The 18,329-nt window shown below is 34.6% G+C and overlaps 1 protein-coding gene across 1 annotated transcript in view; it reads left to right on the forward strand.

The window, feature by feature from the left end:
- The window catches only part of HEATR5A (HEAT repeat containing 5A), a 53,839-nt gene that overhangs the window by 14,243 nt on the left and 21,267 nt on the right, over positions 1-18,329 (forward strand). The window contains exons 10-21 of the mRNA XM_084286970.1: positions 224-474; positions 3,319-3,430; positions 4,318-4,470; positions 5,742-5,841; positions 6,609-6,718; positions 10,732-10,895; positions 10,994-11,169; positions 12,624-12,729; positions 13,676-13,866; positions 14,325-14,484; positions 15,530-15,719; positions 16,288-16,457. Coding sequence (XP_084143096.1) covers positions 224-474; positions 3,319-3,430; positions 4,318-4,470; positions 5,742-5,841; positions 6,609-6,718; positions 10,732-10,895; positions 10,994-11,169; positions 12,624-12,729; positions 13,676-13,866; positions 14,325-14,484; positions 15,530-15,719; positions 16,288-16,457 — 1,883 coding nt within the window. The remainder of the gene's footprint in view (positions 1-223; positions 475-3,318; positions 3,431-4,317; positions 4,471-5,741; positions 5,842-6,608; positions 6,719-10,731; positions 10,896-10,993; positions 11,170-12,623; positions 12,730-13,675; positions 13,867-14,324; positions 14,485-15,529; positions 15,720-16,287; positions 16,458-18,329) is intronic.

An 18,329-nucleotide genomic window follows, 5' to 3' on the forward strand; every position in this document is an offset into this window, starting at 1 on the left:
GGGGTAACTTGTCATCAAAGTTAAATGCTACAATACTTAAAAAAAAAAAAAAAAACCCAAGTAGTTCATAATAAAAATTGATAGTACTTTTAAAAGAAAAGTACAGAAATTAGATGCTAGCTTGTTCACCAGTTTCCTGTATGTGTTTTTTGCTGGTTAACATCATCTTAGGCATCACCTGCTTGCCAACTACTTAAACATGTTTATGCATTGTATTTTTCAGGAGTTCTGGAAGCAGTAATTTCTGTCATCCTTCATCCCAGCATTTCAGTTAGACTAACAGCAGCATGGTGTTTACGCTGTATTGCAGTAGCATTGCCCTCCTATGTGTCCCTACTCTTGGATCGTTGCATTGAACGTCTGAGTGCATTGAAGTCTTCCCCGGAAGCAGTAACTGGCTACAGTTTTGCTGTTGCTGCTTTGTTGGGTGCAGTAAAACACTGTCCTTTAGGAATTCCACATGGAAAAGGGAAGGTATGGTCTGAATACTTTACTTCTAGACAGTTATTTGATGTCTTTTGTCGCAGTATTTGCATGTATTCTTTATCACATGACCATAAAAAACGAGATAATGTTGTGACATTTTCTTTCCTCGAGAAGGGGATTTCAAATAAACAAGTGCTTTTCTCAAATGTGTCAGGATTTAGAATTTTTTGGGAAACATCATTAGTGACTTTATTAACCATTCAGACTCATTTTTTTTTCTAATGAGGAAGTTTTTTATGTACTACTACCTGTTTTGGGATAGAGTTTGTGAGGACTTAAATTTAACATACTAAAGAAAGGTTTACTTAGCAAAACCATTTTTGAGTAGAGTTAAGTTTTTCAGAATTTCAAACTATACTATTCCCAGCAACATTACAGCTTCTGTAATGCTGGGCCAGTTTGGCTTAAATTAGAAAGCTGACATTTTGTCTCTTTCCCACAAGCTTCACAGCAGTGTTAATGGTGAGAAAATGCTAGACTGGTGAACTGCTGAAATGTGTCAAGCTTTGCCAAATGAAGAGATTTTTCTTTTCATAAGAATGCTAAATAAAGAAGTATAGATAAAAATCTACTGCACACTGTGATGTTAGAAATAAATGTCCTGAAAGGAAATCCACTCAACCACGGATTATGCCAAAGCAGTAGGATATACTGTGCTTTGAAGTTTTCTGGATATCTTGGTAGAGAAATGCAGGTTTGAAGAAGCTGTTACCATCTCAATGAGCACTTCATCTATAGGGTTACTCCAAGTTGGAAAAAACACAGTGCAAAACGAATAGCAGTACATTCTCTGCAAAATGTAGAAACTTACCTTCTCCCTTACGTCCATTGGCTGTGAAAAGGATTTTTTCAGAAGAGGCGCGCCTTGTCAAAAGGATTGTGGGTTCTGATGTTATCACATCACTGTAAAATGAAAGGAGTGCTTTAGGATATTAGCAAAAATCACCCTTACCAGTGATTCAGGGCCACCTTTTCACTGTTACTGAGCACTAGCAGTTCGAGCACTAGCACTCCACTCCTCAACAGACATTACTAGGTTCAGTTCTCATGCAATTTACCAAATGCTGATGGAATAATTCATGTTGTTAGGGGGAAAAAAAGTTCTTAGCTTTTAAAAACTGTTTCTGAGGATTGTCTCTAAGACCACGGGGAGAGAACAAAATGACTGTTGTTTGGCTAGTTGTATAGAAAAGGGCCATTCAAATACTATACACCTAAACAGAGCTAAAATATCTATTTGACTGAGAAACTTAATTCTTTACAAAGATTTCTTTTAGAGTAATAGAATAGGATGAAATAGGGCCAGGAGGAGGTATGGGAGGGCAAAGAAAAGTGTGGGAGAAACACTGTATTCTGTACTAAGCTGGCAGGGGGGAGAACAGAAGAGTTGACAAAAGCCCTTTTCCATTCTTTCCTAGGAACACTGCCAGTTTCCCAACTAACTCCTCTTCTGAGGAACTGAAAGAGACCAGTGTTAAACAGAGCAGTTCTGAAAAGGAAATATCAAGTGTAGACAGTATTGACCTGGACAGAAGCTGTTTTATATTAATACTTTTTCCTTTGAGAGCATGGTTAGAGTTGCAGGTGGAACCTATTCAAAGCAAGACAATAAGTAGTGGTTTTATATGTAACATTCCATACTAGTGCGTGTACTTCAAAAAATCTTTTGAAAATAAAACATTTCTACTAGTACATGGATAGAAAAATTGTCAGAAATGATTCAGTGAAATCCTTTCTAGGATGTTTATCAGGTACTTAGAATATACCAAGTAGTTTTTAAATTTTAGAATCAAATACTTTAAACCTTAATCAGAAATCTATCAAAATGAATTTATTCATTTGCAAACAACTGATAGTATTATGGAATTTTGAAAATACTTTACAGTCTATTAATGTTTAATGAAGATTTCTAAGGTCACAAACTTCAAATTTTCTTGAAGCTAACTCTCATGCAAACTTTCATGGTTTTGGAAGTGTGCAAAGAAATTATGTAAGGATGTTGTCTTCACTAAGGCTTTTCATGATATTGTTGATAATGGCACTTATTTGTAATGGTAATTTGCAAGCAATTTGTTTTGGCAATCAGTTATAACACAATACGAAAAAAAATACTTTTGAACAGTTAAGAAATCTGTATGTGAAACACAATGTCAAGCCAGCGATTTGGAGAATGCTTTTACAAGTTTTAGTCATCTGTGGCCATTGTCCAATTTGCACCCTCTATGTTCTTCCCTGTAAATTCTAGGTAGTTTGTGCTCTGGTAGCAAGTGAAGATCGTCACTTCGCATGTAGCACATCAGTAGGCACATGCAATTATTGTGGAGAAGATCAGACAGGATTGAGTTATGCCTTAGCATACACTTTGAACTTGCTTATTTAATCATACTATTTGTTGATTTCTCAACTGTCAATGAGAATTGTAGGATTTATGCTAAAAAAAGGATAAAAAGATCTTTTACTCCTCTTGAGACTTCTGAGCTGTAATTGATAGGTCTTATGGTATCCTTTTTCTATATAACGGTATAAATAGAGTATCAGAACTCACAGTAATATGTATGGTAAGGATTAAAGAGAATTAGCAGCTCTCCTTTTACTATTGGTAAAAGGAGAAGAAGCTAAGTAACTTAGCTGGTACCCCACAGCAACTATTGAAGCCATACTAGACTAGTACTGAAGTCTGTCATTGCGCATTTATAAGCCTCAGTTTTTTGCCATAGCCTGAGAGAAAGATGACATTGTATCTGGGGACAATGAAATAGCAAATACAGTTAAATAAGCATTTCAATTAGTTACTAAGATGCTGATGCTCTGTTTTTCTCTTTAATTTTGAAGGTAATCATGACTGTAGCAGAAGAGTTGTTGTGTTCTGCTTCTCAGAACAGTCGCATTTCAGTGCAGCGAACACAGGCTGGATGGCTGTTGATAGCTGCCCTCATGACGTTAGGTAAATGGCTTAGTACGTTTTACTTAAGCTAAATTAACCTGTTCAGTGTTCTGTCTCTGAGTTTATTTCTTCCAATGTTTAATTTCACTTACCACTGCAAAATAATTCTAAAGTAACAATGTAAATATGTAGGAAAATTTTCTAAAATAAAAATGCCATTACTTTAAAATTCACTATTAGATCATTGGAAATCATGTCTAAAAAATATTGACTGGTTGGGACCGCTATTAATTAAATATGGGAAGTAAAATTTCCATGTCAGTCTAACCAAATGTCCTTGTGGTTACGAGAATTTACAGTGATTATTTATTGATTTAAGTATTTATTTCAAGATTTGTCCCAGCACAAAATGAATAAGAAGAGCATATTTCCCTCTTGTCAGATACTTGAAATACTAATGAACTTTCTGATATGTATTACTGGTCAGATTATTGACTCTAATATTAAACTACTAATGAAGAATGTGTGTTGACAGCTTTGTTCATATATTAAACTTTTTATGTTTTCAGCTATTAATTCAGCCCAGTGGCTCTCAGTTTTCTCTTGTACTACAAGTACATTACTACAGTACATTAAACTATAACAAATGTTTGCTTTTCTGCATGTTGCTATTGCATTGTATCTCTTCTGTGCTGGTGATCTCCAGGGTCTGTGCTTAGTAAGGCAGAGGCTGTAGCTGACTTGGTGGCTTACTAGTAAATGTATCTGTGGATATGTAGTCATGTATGAAAATGGAATACCAAGGGAACATTTGACCGAAGATATGTGAGTAGGCTAGGAAAGTAGCATAAAGATCTTTTTGCGGCTGTGATTTGGTGAACATACAAAAGGGGAATATGAGACTTTATGGGTCTTCACATTGGTATGAAAGCTGTCAATACCTACAGGTCCTGCAGTTGTCCAGCACCATCTGCCACGAATGCTATTACTGTGGAAGTGCGTCTTTCCATCATCCCCCAAAGACCTAGAAACAGAGAAGACACGAGGAGATTCTTTTACATGGCAAGTAACACTGGAAGGCCGTGCTGGTGCTCTCTGTGGTAAGTGGGATGTGCTGCCTTTATAGTTGGGCTGGTAGTTTGGTTTTCCATCTGAAAGAACAAAGATACTTCATATTGATTTTTTTTCACTGGGTGGTAGAGATTGTATTCATTCTCCAACATTACAGGCTTGTGGGTGTGTATATATACATTTACCTATGTGAATCTATATACATGTGTTTCATTATCGCAAAATAAAAAATAAATAAATAAATAAATAAATTAAAACAATATGTTACGGAAGAGGATTTTTCCTCTTGTTCTTAAAATTGGTTATTTCCAAGCAGTAGGTGGTATCAGGAAGGATTCTCTTGTTGATGCTGTTTAACATGCATATCACAGCAGCATCTGAGGACACAAACCAGGATATTTTCTGTTGCTTGTATAGTCTACTGTGTTTAGTAAATAACAGTTCTGTTACCTAATATTTGAGTTACTGTAAGCAAAATAGGCTTGGTGAATCAGTCAAACAAATTTGTGAGAGCATTTCATTGTGAAATGTTGGGAATTCCTGTTTTCAAAAGACCACTTCACTGCTCTTCAGATACTTAACGTGTTGCAGTCATGTACTCTGAAGTATTAAAGAGACCTTTGCATAGGAGAGATGTGAGCTGCAGAGATCACCATTCTCTCACTATTAAAATATGTCAGAAAGCGTGGAATTCAACAGTAATTTCATTTTAGAAGTAACCTGAAAAAATAACTTTTAAATATTTATTTTGGAAGTATGCCTTTTATGCTGTATATTTTCAAGAATATTTTAAGCTTTTATGCAGTATATTGTCTTGAATATTAATTCAAGTTTAATTTTCTGTAAACAGTGAAAAATAATTAAGTTTACATATAAGTTGCTTCTTAAACTCCAATAATAAAGCTAAACTTAGAGCAAAAACTAACAATATAAGCAGTAGGTAGTCCGATCATCATCCTTTTCCCATTTTTTTTTCTTTCTGTTTTATTATAATTGTCATGGAGTTATCATGAAGTTGAGTTGTATTCAGTAACTCAATTCATAGCAGAAAAATGCTTGCATTCATGTATGCAATTATACGTCGAAGTACAAATATTCAAGCTGAGACACCAAAACAATGCATCTGTGAATGTAATTTTTTCACTTATGATTTTATCAGTTTCTTAAATTATTCGTCAAAACGCTTTTTTTTTTTTTCCTCATGCTTTCTTCCATTTTTAAATTTTAAGTGAGGTAATTATGTGATTTTTTTTCTATATATCTCACTTTAATTAAGTTGAATTCCAATTCCTTTTTTTAGCTATCAAAAGCTTTGTTTCCCACTGTGCTGGTCTTCTTACGGATGAAGTCGTTCAGAGACTTCTTCCTCCTCTCCCAAGTGCTGTTGATTTATTGACACAGTAAGTGTATCAAACTGTTAAATGAGATTCTGATTCTGAAAAGCTACAGAGCAATTCACTTGTAATTGATTTAGTGCACGTTAAGAACTTTCTTTTCAAAAGAACAGAAGGTAGAGTATAGGATTTAGCTGTATAGCTGAAGGCTTTAGCTAGCATAATAACGTCTTAAGTATTGAAGTATTACATAAAGAAACTAAGGGAAGAAATTATTGTATGCTTTTGTTAATTTAATGCCTTTATTCTGCTCTTTTTTTTATTGAACATAAACATTTGTGTGTATCTGTGGTCATTCTTAATAAAAAAAAGTTAAGTTCAAGAAAACCCGGGGACAAAAAGTTTAATAAATTGACAAAAAAGCTGTAAAGGGTTTTGTCATTTTTGAACTTTTGCAGACTAAGTAGTATTTTGAACTATTTCAGACTAAGTAGTGATTAATGAGTTTGGGCTCTAAATTCTAACTCACAAAACGTATATGCACAAAAAAAAGTTAATGGTAATAAATATAGGTAAAACCAAAGGCAATAGAAAACCTAATTTATTTCTCGAGTATTAAATAAAAGGAATGACTGGGAATGGACCACCAAGAGGTTCTGCCAGAGGATGTGAAATAAATAGTTTGCCTTCTGCTATTGGTAGTGCAAATCAAAACTGTACCTACAAGATGTATAGATTTTAGAAGTATTCAGTAGAGTCTAATACAAATGAAACCAGTAATGCATAATGCTTAAACTCTTTAAAATGTCTTAATATGCTTTTTGTATTTTAAGGCTTTCTTCAATATGTAAGTCATATGGAAATTCCTTAAAAACATCATCAACAGTTTACAGACATAAACTTTATGAATTACTGGCAGTATTGCCTCCAAAAACATATGAAGGTAAGTACTTTTCTTACAAAAAAAATCTGTTTAAAAATGTCATGGTCTTATTTTTAAATTTTTAGTCAACATATTTTCAGCTAGCAAAATTCAGTCTCAACTTTTCTAACAAATTTAGTCCATCTGTTTGTATTTGATGAAATTGTAGTGAAGTCACAGTGATTTTGAAAAGCTGGTGTTCACTTTCTTCCTTTTTTCCATCTTCTACTAGAAATACAGACTTGTGTGATACTTTTAGTTGAAACTTGAAGGTAGACAGCCTTGCTATTTTTAATGGGTAAGGCTGGCAGGGACCAGTAGAGGTTATCTGATCCAACCCTCTTGCTCAAGCAGGGACACCCAGAGCAGCTTGCACAGGACCATGTGCAGATGGCTTTTGAAGATCTCTAAAGATGGAGAGAGTAATTGCCTCAAGAAGACTTATGTATAACAGATATATTAATCTTATCCTTATTGCTTTTTTTAAAAATGTATTTAAAGAAACTTGTAAACAGAATCTGGGAACAGACTCACTGTTCTTTAGCAGAATATAACTTGCCATATTTAAAATCTAATCTAATACCATAGCTACTACCAGATCAACTAAAACGTTATTTTTGTAGTTTTTAAATTGTCATGTGAGTAGCTTGCCACACAATACTTTATAGACTGAAATGAATACAACCCAGCCCATATGGGGCCAGGCCATATTTATTATGGGCCCATATGGGCCAGCAAGCCATTGAGTTAGTTGTGTCCTCTGTATCATGGAGGAAATGCTTACTCAAATAATCTGCTCCATCTAGTGGTAACTGCTAAAGGAATCCTCATAAGGATAAATCACTGATTTCTCTGTCTTAGTCATTGCCATGTCTCAGGTCTGAATATAACACTCGCTATACATCACATGTAATACTAATGCGTGAATTGAAGCTTAAAAGCTTGAAATATCACCTCCATCCCTCAAAGCAAGTTCTTTCTTTTCTTCTTTCATTACAGGGGACAAAATTTTATAGAATGCAGGTGTTTGAGGTTGGGCAGGTTTGACAGTTTCTTGGTTTGGTTGGGACTTTTGCATAGTCTAACTATTGAAAAATAGTATTTTATGGTCTGATGCATAACATCTGAGTCTTGGGAGAAAGCAGCGTCCTAGCTGAGGGTGTTGCAATCTAGAACCAATAAGAAAAAGAAAGTTTAAAAGATTGGTTATAAGTAAGTTGGCACGCTGCTGAAAGCTTTGTAAATAGCATCTAGAATCAAAACGCTAGTTTGACACATACAGTGTCTGAGTTGTTCACCCATTTGTAATACAGCTATGTGGGACTGAGGAAAGAATGGAAAAAGATAGATTGCAAGAGCTTATTTTCAAGCTATATTTTATTTTAATTATGTAAGTGTCATTTAGAAATGCTAAAAAACTTTTTAAGGAAAAGATTATAAGAAATACCTCTTTTCCATAGTATTTCTAGTATGACAGTTTCATGGAGAAACAGCAAATTAAAAAAATACATATTTTAAAAAATATGATTGGGAAAACAATATGATTATGGAACTCTGGATGCTTTCTTCTATGTCTAATGTTAGTTATTATCACAAGGACAAACAGTAGTGTTGCACAACCTGGCACGTTTTGCATGGCTCAGAGTGATGCACTGAACAAGAAGCATTCGCCTGTTTTATTTCTTTAATTTTCACTTTCTTAGATCCAGGTAGTTAGCCAGAGGCTAGAAACCTGAAAGTGTTTCTTTTTGTTGAGGAGGGCCGCATATAACTTGAGTTTTAAGTCCAATTATTTGCGAACAGTGTGGATCTAAAAACAAATAAACAAAAATGGGGAACAAAATGAAATATCCAACAAAAGAAATGTTTGGAAACAGTTTGTAATCATAGATCTAAGCCTATTTCTGAACTCAAACCTTCAGATTTCTGAGGTCTGTTATACTAGGGCTGGTTTAGGTTTTTCTTGGTTCTTTCCTTCTCTTTCCTCATCAATGATGTTTTTCTGTTGATGCTTCCAGTCACCAGTAAGATCAAACAGTGGAGTTTTGAAGGCTTACTGTGAGTGTGCAAGAGTAGAACCTGATTATTTACATTATTTTAACAGTTGACAGACATGAGAATATATTAGGGTAATTTGAACAGCAATGAAAAACGCTTAATGTTTTAGTTGCTTTCTTTGGTCATGTGCAAAGGGTTAAAACATTGCAATGTAGAAGATAGAAAATACGCATTTGTCAGGATGGAAAAAGGTGTTCTTGTTTCGAAGGTGATGATTCTCATTCTAGATCACTTTCATGTGTTGTTAGTTTTGGATGATAATGTGCTTATGTTTTTAAGGCTAAAACATTGCTTTCTTGTGAATTAATATTCAGTTTTTAATTATTATGTTCAATATGAGTTTCACACAGGTAGTTTGAAATTTGTTTATTAGTTTTGCTTCTGTTTTCTGTGATCTGAAATTAATGCCTTTTTATCATATGGCTCATAAGGGTTCTTTACATTCTTCAGCTTTTCGTGCTTGTTATGTTCTCCTGTCTAAACCATAAAATGGAATGCAAGCATTCATTTCTCTTCCTTAATAGGATGAGATGAATGGTTACAATGCTAGAACAGCATTCTGGCTCAAAATTTGGATCCATTTTATGCTGGGATAGTATTATTTGGCACGATGAGAATGGTTAAGTGGCTGGAACTAAAATAAATGTTTACTTTGTTAGAATAACTGTTAAAAAATGCTGAGTATCACCATTAAATTTGATTTGGAAAACTGTTTTCTTAGAAAGGAGATTTTTCACTTTTGCTTTATTCTATTGTGATGTATAACAACTCATGAAAGAGCAGTTTCTGGTTGTTCTTAGTATGGTGTTGGTTTTTTTTTGTTGTTTTTTAAAGCTGGTTTTCTGTCCCTTTGACGCACAGTTATCTGCGTCTTAGAATATATTTGACAGTGCTATCATTTAAAAATTGAGATTTGAGTTGAGCATTTTGGAAAAAAATGACATACTTGCTTTTTAGTCAGAGGCTAATCAGAAGCAGGATAGAGAGAAGTGGTGGCAACTGTGGTGTTGTGCTTTTTGGAGCTTCTGTGTGTTGACAAAGTATAAGCAACTTTAGTGCTACAGAGTAATGGTGTGAACATCTAACAAGAAAACTGAATGCCAAGGGCTGGATGTGTGGACTTAAGCCTCTTATAGTGATGACATTTACTAAATTGCTACACCTTGATTTTGCAATCTTAAAAGTCATATGTAACACTTGTATGAAGAGTATGTATACACTTTTAAGATCAATTCTGCAGTGGTTTTCAGTACTATTTATCAAATACATGAGGCCTTTCTCAGCAGGTATGGTTTAGCAGCAGAAAAGGTTCTTTCAGTGTGGGGATGGTTGAAAAAAATCTGAAGTAGTCTGACTCTGAATGCCTGGTGTTTTTTTAAAGTATAATAATGTACAGTCTTGGCTGAATTTTTAGACACAAAAATATATGAAAGTTTTAATTACTAGTCTAAACTATCGTAATATAATGCAGAGTAAATTCCACACGGTTTGCTTTGTAGGAGTGCAAACTCCTGGAATAGTGGAGTACAGTCTGTAGCTTTTGGTTAGTTACCAACCTTATGCATGTTTTAAATGGCTTCTGCTTGCCACGTCCAAGTATTCCTGCCTGGTTATGTAACACATTCCACAGCACTAATTTTCAGCATATTTGTGGTAGAAATATGTCTGTCTTTCTAAGTGCCTTTTAGCCTCTATTTTAACTGTAAATGTACCTAACTAGTGGCATTATGCCTTCTGTAAAGATAAAGGTTTCTGTTTTTCGTCTTCTAGATCACTGTATGTAGGGTTTGTTTACCTTAAGTAGTGCTCTGTTGTTTTCTCTGTAGCAAGAAGAGTGTTCTCCAGTTAACTACTTGGGAACTTCAGAAAAATGTGAGATGGATATTGCTATTTCAGTATAAATATGTTCTTGCTCATAAAGTTGCACATGGCAAGTAATTAACTGAATTTTTTGAATATTTTTCTTTCATTTGAAGGAAGCTTCTGTGCTGTCCTGAAAGAGTTGGTTGCAGACTTAACTATACCAGATAGCCAGATTGATGCCTCCACATTCTTGCTTCCATCCCTTTGTCATGAAGATGATCTCCTTTTACTTGGTCCCTTACTGCAAGAGACTGACCACCGATTTATTGAAGAGCAGGTATTTCTTGTCCTGATATACTGGTGGCACTGTGTTTTCATTCAGTTTGAATCATTTAGGTCAGTGCTGGTTATGACTTGGTTACTTGTATCTTGCAGCTCGTTTTAGGTAACAGCGTAGCTGGAGGCAGCCTGGAGTATGACCCTTACTCAATATATGAGAAAGTTGTAAAGCGTGATTCAATACCTAAACCACTACCTCCTGTATTGTCTGTTGTCAGTGCAGCAACTCGTCTTTTTGGAGTTATTTTTTCCCATATAGCAGAAACTCAAAGGTAAAGTAGTAATTTCAACTGTTGAGGAATTGGGGAGATGCTAAAAGATGGTCAGTGTGCTTGAGATTGAATACCAAAGAAGTATCTGAAAAAATTAGTGAATTTTCAATGAGTGGATTTTGTCAACTATTTGACTAACATTAATCAGACTAGAAAATGGTTAGACTTTCTGTTTAAAGTTGCTTACAATACAAAGGCACATCCAGTAAGAGTTTACTGTCGTCATAATAAATTCTGTTGACCGAGAAAAATACTGCTTTTGTTTTCAAAGCCTGAACAATAAAAAAAAAAAAAAAAAATTACACAATTATTATAGTACAATACCCAATTACTGAACATTTTGAAACAAAATAGGGGAAAAGGTAATAAGTCACAGCAAAAATTAACCCTTTCACTGCCTCATTCTGCATAAAAAACAAATGGAGAGAAACAAGTTTATGTGTCTTCATACAGTTCTGTAAAGGTACAAGAAGGCTGAAAGGAATGAGATAATTCTCTTGGGTTTTGTGTGTCTGTATATGTCTTCCCACTGCCCACATGGCATTTTGATTGCCACATAAGCATACCAATTGCAGAGGCATGAAATTCATCAACATTTTTGCATGCTGGTACTTATTCATCATGCTGTTGGTAATTTTCTTGAATGTAGCATCACAGCAAATAAATTATTTTTTAATTAAACATACCTTGGTGTTTCTAAAGCCAGTTGTAGTTAATTCTCAAATCACAATCCCTGTACATGAAGATGGTTTTGTAATTTCCTGTAAAGGATGAGTGTTCAGCATGCAAGTTCTGAGTCTTGATGTCTTCACTGCTTAGATTGGCTACTCTGTCACTGTATGGAGTTTTGTTTAGTGTAATCCCAAGGCAGTTGTTTTTATACATGCATACCTGCCAGGAAAATTGCCCCATGCTTAATATTATGTGCTTCATATTATGTTTTTCTTATTTCCATCTTCATTCTCTCATGCGTAACTACTTTCCCCCTCCCCTCAGTTTGTCTGGGCTTTTTACCCTCTCCTGTCATCAGGTTGCTGGTTGTTCTTCACCCATTTCTCAATACCTGTATTATTTGCTGCATATAACTAGACTTTTTTTTTTTTTTTGACTCATCCTTTCTCAATTATAAGGCAAAATATACCATTCCCATATACAGTACCTTTTAATAGTATGTCTTATGTTACTTAAATATCAGCAATTATATGCAAATATATAAGCTATAAGGGAACAAAAGTAAAAAGCTCATGATCTTAGAGTATGATCATGTGATAGGGAATATTTAAAAAAAAAAAAAAAGTAATAGGATGCCAGTTGAAGGAAAAGGCTTGAGACTTAAAATATTTGTTCTAACTCTTTCTCTATACAATATAGGCTTTGATATGTGTTATAAAGTAAAAAGACAGATTGATTTTCCTTCACTTCTTACTGTGAATTTTTTTCTCATTTTGTTTAAGGCTCCAGGTGTTAGAACAGTTGTTGAATTCCATAAAACAAACAAAAGGATCACGGCAACAAACAGTACAATTAAACGTTGTGTCAGCCTTTTCTACTTCCTTGAAGGTAAATCTTTGTTTCTCTCCATTGTTTCTTTCACTTTCCCAACCCAAAATGTTGCCTTGGTTCAAATGGGTCTTTGTAGAAGTTATTTTGACTAATCATATAGGTAAAAATTACCCCCTACTGTTTTCTGTGGCAATATTTGTAGTGTCATATTCCTGAAGTACTGAATAGTCACAGTTATTTTTTTCAGTTTTTGACATTAAAGGGTGATAATAAAAACTTTTTTAGTACACTATAGCATATTACAATCCATACTAGTGTAATTCCAGTAGGAAATAGATGGAAAAATTCTGTTAGCATCATTTCTGTTTTTATCACTGTTTTTCATATTTCATACTGTAGGGATAAAGACAAGTAAAGAGGAGTAAACATCATCTCATTGCTATCAGCTGTTTTTTGCTTTTCCCTGTTGCTTTATATGTGTTTTCCTCTATTCATGTGCAGTTGTCATTATTTCCTTAGATTTTCTTCAAAATAAGACAAAATGTTTTCATAATAGGCAAGACCTCTCGTTATATAGTGTTAGTATTTCTGGCACATTTAGTATGCAATTCAACTGGTTTAGTTTTTGCTCATATTCTTTTTTTTTTTTTTTTATTTTGGACTGGGATTTTTTGATTCCCTTTGTCATTATTCTGTTGTCACTATTTTTCTTCTTGATGTTTCTTGAATTTTTTGCTGGGGTGTTGGTTTATTGTGTTCTTCTACAGTTTATCCGTTATTTTTAAAAATCAGAATGTTGATAGTATGGTATGATGCTTGCTTATGTGGAGTTAGACTTCTAACTCTCAAACAACAAATAAAAATTAAGGAACTCCTCAGATGAGAGGGGAATAAAATCCAACTCCTTCTGCAGATTTTGATTTTTTTTTTTCATGACTGACAGAAAAACACATTTGATTACTGTACTGCGTTGAAGTTTAATATATTTACTGTCTATTTTTAGCACTTGGCCAACTGCAAGGGAAGTTTAGGTCCAGAAGAAGTTAAAAGGTCTGCTCTTACATTGGTAATGGGTGCCTTGGAAAGCAATAATCCCCTTCTAAGGTGTGCTGCTGCAGAGTGTTGGGCCAGGTTGGCACAGGTGGTTTCTGATAGTGCCTTCGCTGCAGGATTAGCACAAGTTAGTTTTGACAAGTAAGTTCAAAAAAAATACAGTAAATTACTCGTTAAGTTTTTAAAAACACTTGAAATATATCGGTCCCGGTATTATGATAATTAAAAGAATACGCACAAAATCTGTATGTCTTTTTAAATTTGATGTTACTTGAGAAATTAACAGGAAAAAGCATTGCCTTGTTTCTACATATAGCTCTTAAATAGCTTTACTATTTAAGATGATGGTCTAAGTAAGCATATGAATTAGTCAAATGAATTAGATGGGCTGCTGTTCTAATGACATTCTTTAAGTATATCTAGAAATATTTTTGCTACTTCCAGGTGATAGATGGTAAACTTAAAATTTCTGCAATATAACAATGTCTAATAAAAGACTTGGCTGATTATGTTTTACACTTTCCATTTGTAGATGTGCGTATTGCATAACATCAGTCTTAGAGATCAAACTAACAGCTTTCTTTTCTTATAATTACTAGGCTAAAATCTGCTAGAGATGTGGTATCAAGAACAGGCCATTCTTTGGCTCTGGGATGTCTGTATAGGTACTTAGGAGGAATAGGTTCTACTCAGCACCTGAATGCATGCGTTGGAATCCTTTATACCTTATCTCAGGATAGTACTTCTCCTGATGTACAGGTACACTTATCTAAAAACGTTCTGTTACAAATTAATTTATTTATATTTTCAAGTGTAAGTTTTTTTCATGTAAGAATAACACTTCACAATCTGTTAGATATAACTCGCAGGTGATGGCTGGAGCAGCAATGAAAACTGTTAGCCCATGCTCAAAATCTACCTTCCAAGAAAGAGCTATGATGAGATACAAGAGGTTCTTTTTGAATGATCAGTGAGGATCATAAGGCTAAAATATGCTGGCTTCAAAAACAGGATGAAGTGTTTTAGGAGTTGATTAATTTCATCTTTACTTCTATCTTGACCTTGAGATGGTACCTGTTTTTTCTGTTCTTGTCAGTTTTGGTCTCTGCTATGATGTATGCTTCATAGCATTTTTCCATAAAGGATTACATAGTAAATGATGGATTTGTAGCTTGAATATTATAGAACTTGGTCAAGATAGTTCCTTGAATAAAGCAAGATGTTTAGAAGATTATTCCTGTCTAAAACTATCTAATAAAATAGCTTTAAGAAACATTGATTGTATTGCATGTGATCATCTAAATCCCAGCTAAAGAATTATTTTAAGCCTTATCTACATTATCTTTACTTAGAGAAGCACTGTATGCTGGCATGAAACAGATGTGGCTATTGGTGCAAAATAATCAAGATAAAAACAAACCATATTTTAGTCACTCATGTAATATTTTTGGTAGTTCTGTTGTTCTTGCACATGGGACTATAAGACATTTTGCAAACAATGTGTGTGAGGAATAATAACATTAATTTAACCTGCCATTAATTTATTTTTTAGAAATGAAGAATGATATTTTTTAAAACAATTCTTTAATTGCAGAACAAAGTTCCTCATGAAATATTCAAAGTGGCTTACTAAGCACCTGGTTCTCAAAAGTGCTTTCTAAAACACTTCCGTTTGCCCCTTGGGAGCCTAGAAGGACAACTTCATTATCACACAAATTGAATTTCTTTGCACTATCAATTTTTAAAAGATGTTAAGTTTATTCTGTCCTATAGGCATAACATGGTTGCTTCTTTTATTTTACAGGCATGGGCACTACACTCTTTGTCATTGATAGTAGATTTAGCTGGCCCCTTGTATCATGTGCACGTGGAACCTACCTTATCTCTCATTCTGATGTTGTTGTTGACTGTGCCTCCTACCTACACTGAAGTTCACCAAAGCCTTGGTCGCTGTTTAAATGCACTGATTACCACACTGGGCCCTGAGTTGCAAGGTATGGATTATACAATATTGCCAGTCTTTCTTGGTTTAAGCATCAAAATTATGAAACACTGTTTCAATGTGCAATTAAAATTTAATAAGCAAATAAGCATCTGTGAAGTTTTTTCATTGTTGTAATTCAGCAGCATTTCATGGACCATGAGTTTATGCCATCAAGTTGACATGGCTGCTGGTTTTCCAAAAACAGTGTTTCTTTTTTGACATCTTTTCTTTAGTTTGAAATGGTTCTCCAAGCCTTGCATTGGGCTGATAATTCTTACATGTAGCGTGAAAACATAAGGTATTACATCATAAAAACTTTGGTGCCAGTCTGTCTTAGCTGTGATTCAGGCACATAAAATTTGGCTACCTAAAATGATACATCAAATTTTACTTACCTGAACACTGAAATTTCCACAGAGCAATAAGATTCATTGTTATCAGAGTATAACAGATACACACAGTATTCTTCAAGAGGATGAGAGTTACGGGTAGCTTGGGGAAAAGATGGGTTATCTTTTGAAAGAAAAGTTGGTGTTTTCAAAGAACAAACAAGCTAACTTATTTTCTTCTGAATATAGGCAGCAGTGCGACAGTTTCAGCCTTAAGAACTTCCTGTCTCCTAGGCTGTGCAGTGATGCAAGATAATCCTGACTGCCTTGTTCAGGCTCAAGCCATCTCTTGTCTTCAGCAGCTTCACATGTTTGCTCCACGTCATGTCAACTTGTCTAGCCTTGTAAGCTGCCTATGTGTGAGTATATGTTTACTAGTCTATATCAATACAATACTAGTTGTATTTTAAAATATCATGTTCAGAGATGCTTAAAAAATGCAGATGGTTCTTTAACCAGTGTAAGTGATCATTATGTAGTGGTAGGGTGTTCTTTTAGGCAAGTATTCTCTGTGTTTCTGGTTGTTTTCTCTGTTTCTGCTTCCCCTTTATAAGAGAGCACACTGTAAAAAAATCTTGTCCTTCTGAACTGCTTGAAAGTGTGTTCTGCTGCTCTTAATCAGGCCAGTTGTCTGTTAGAACATACTATCCATTACAATCTTTTGCTGGATTTTACCAGCTATTTTAACTGGCCAAAATTTTTCATCAGTTGTATTTCAGTCTTAGGTAAAGGAAAAAAAATGGAAAAAAAAGGGGGGGGGGGAAGGGAGAAGAAACAAAAAACAGTGTGTATACTAACTGTTGAGGATGGGTTTTGTTTGTTGTTGTTTTTTTTTTTTTTTTTTCCATGACAGTGAAAAATTGTAGATTTCTATGTTTTGTAATGTCTTCAGTAGTAATGATTTAGACTACTAACATCTTGGTAGCCAGTATAAAATTTTCTGACACTTACATAAGTAATAGTCTGAAATGAGGTCTTAAGAAAAAAACATTTTTCAACCCTGTTTGACAAAGAGGTGGGTTCTTTTGCTTCCTGCTTTTTGTTTGTTTTCCCAGAGTACCTCTGTCTTTGAGTAGCTCCCAGATACTTAGTTCTATCAAGAAAATAACAAGAATTTTTTGGTAGTTACTAGCCTTTGTGTCTTTTTAGGGGTTAGGGTTTTGTTGTTTTTAAGTAAAACTCTGTCTAGTCTCCCCATAAATCAGAGTAGAACAAAATAAAGACAAAGTGTGTGTGTGTGTTTATTTTAAGTCTGTGTTGTCTATCTTAACACAGCTCTTATTTACATCTTCCCCTGGGTAATGCTTGTATATCAATTCTGACCATATATTGGCTTTGTATCAAGTTTAGATACCTTCCATTTATCTTCATTCCATTTGTCTACAAAGATGGCTGTGGGAGCCAGGAAAAATTGAAGGACAAACTCTTTCAGATTCATATTGTCATAGGCATATATATACTAGTTGCAGAGCTGGAAGTAATCTGAAGTGCTCTTTCTTCTAGCATGCATCAGCTACAATTTTCTGTTCTCTGGGCAAAGCACTATTTTTCTTACACTGATAGAGTTGAAACAAGTCAAGTGAGTCACTCTTGCACAGAGGATGTGTTTAGGATTTGGGATCATTTGAAAGTCCATGGAGTTTACAGTCTGCTTTCATGTACAGTATGATACATGTATGTCTAACTAATACCAAGTAGCTATGAATAAATAGGTTGTTACGATGAAATCTTTGTCTGTATGATGTTATAAAATTTCTATTATTTCTAGGAATTATCTCAAGTATTTCACAAAGTACCTTATAAACTTTAAAGTAATAATTACTAAATTAAGATGTGTACTTGATGGCTTTGGTGTATGTGGTTGTGCATCTGTACACACATTATCTTCATCCTCAGAAATTCTAATGAGCTTCACAGAAGCGGAATCCACCAAAGTCAGGGGCCTTACAACTTTACTCATGGTAAAGAAGTTCTTAAAGAATTAAGGCTGGTGTTGCTGGTATTCAGGACATGTCAATATGTCACTCGTGAGTGTCATAAACAGGGATGATTTGAATGTGTGCTTTGCAGTTCAGTGAGAAGATAGTTGCACAAGCAGACGTATTTGTAAAATTCACCATGCATCCACATAGTTCCCAACGTCTACCTCACCATCTCAGTAGGGAAGCAGAGGAAGCCGTTGGTTGGCCCTAAGATCTGCCCTTGACTGTACTTGGCATGCAGGATGACTT

This window comes from Netta rufina, assembly GCF_964035555.1.
Source record: "Netta rufina genome assembly, chromosome: 5".
In the NCBI taxonomy this organism is placed as follows: domain Eukaryota; kingdom Metazoa; phylum Chordata; class Aves; order Anseriformes; family Anatidae; genus Netta; species Netta rufina.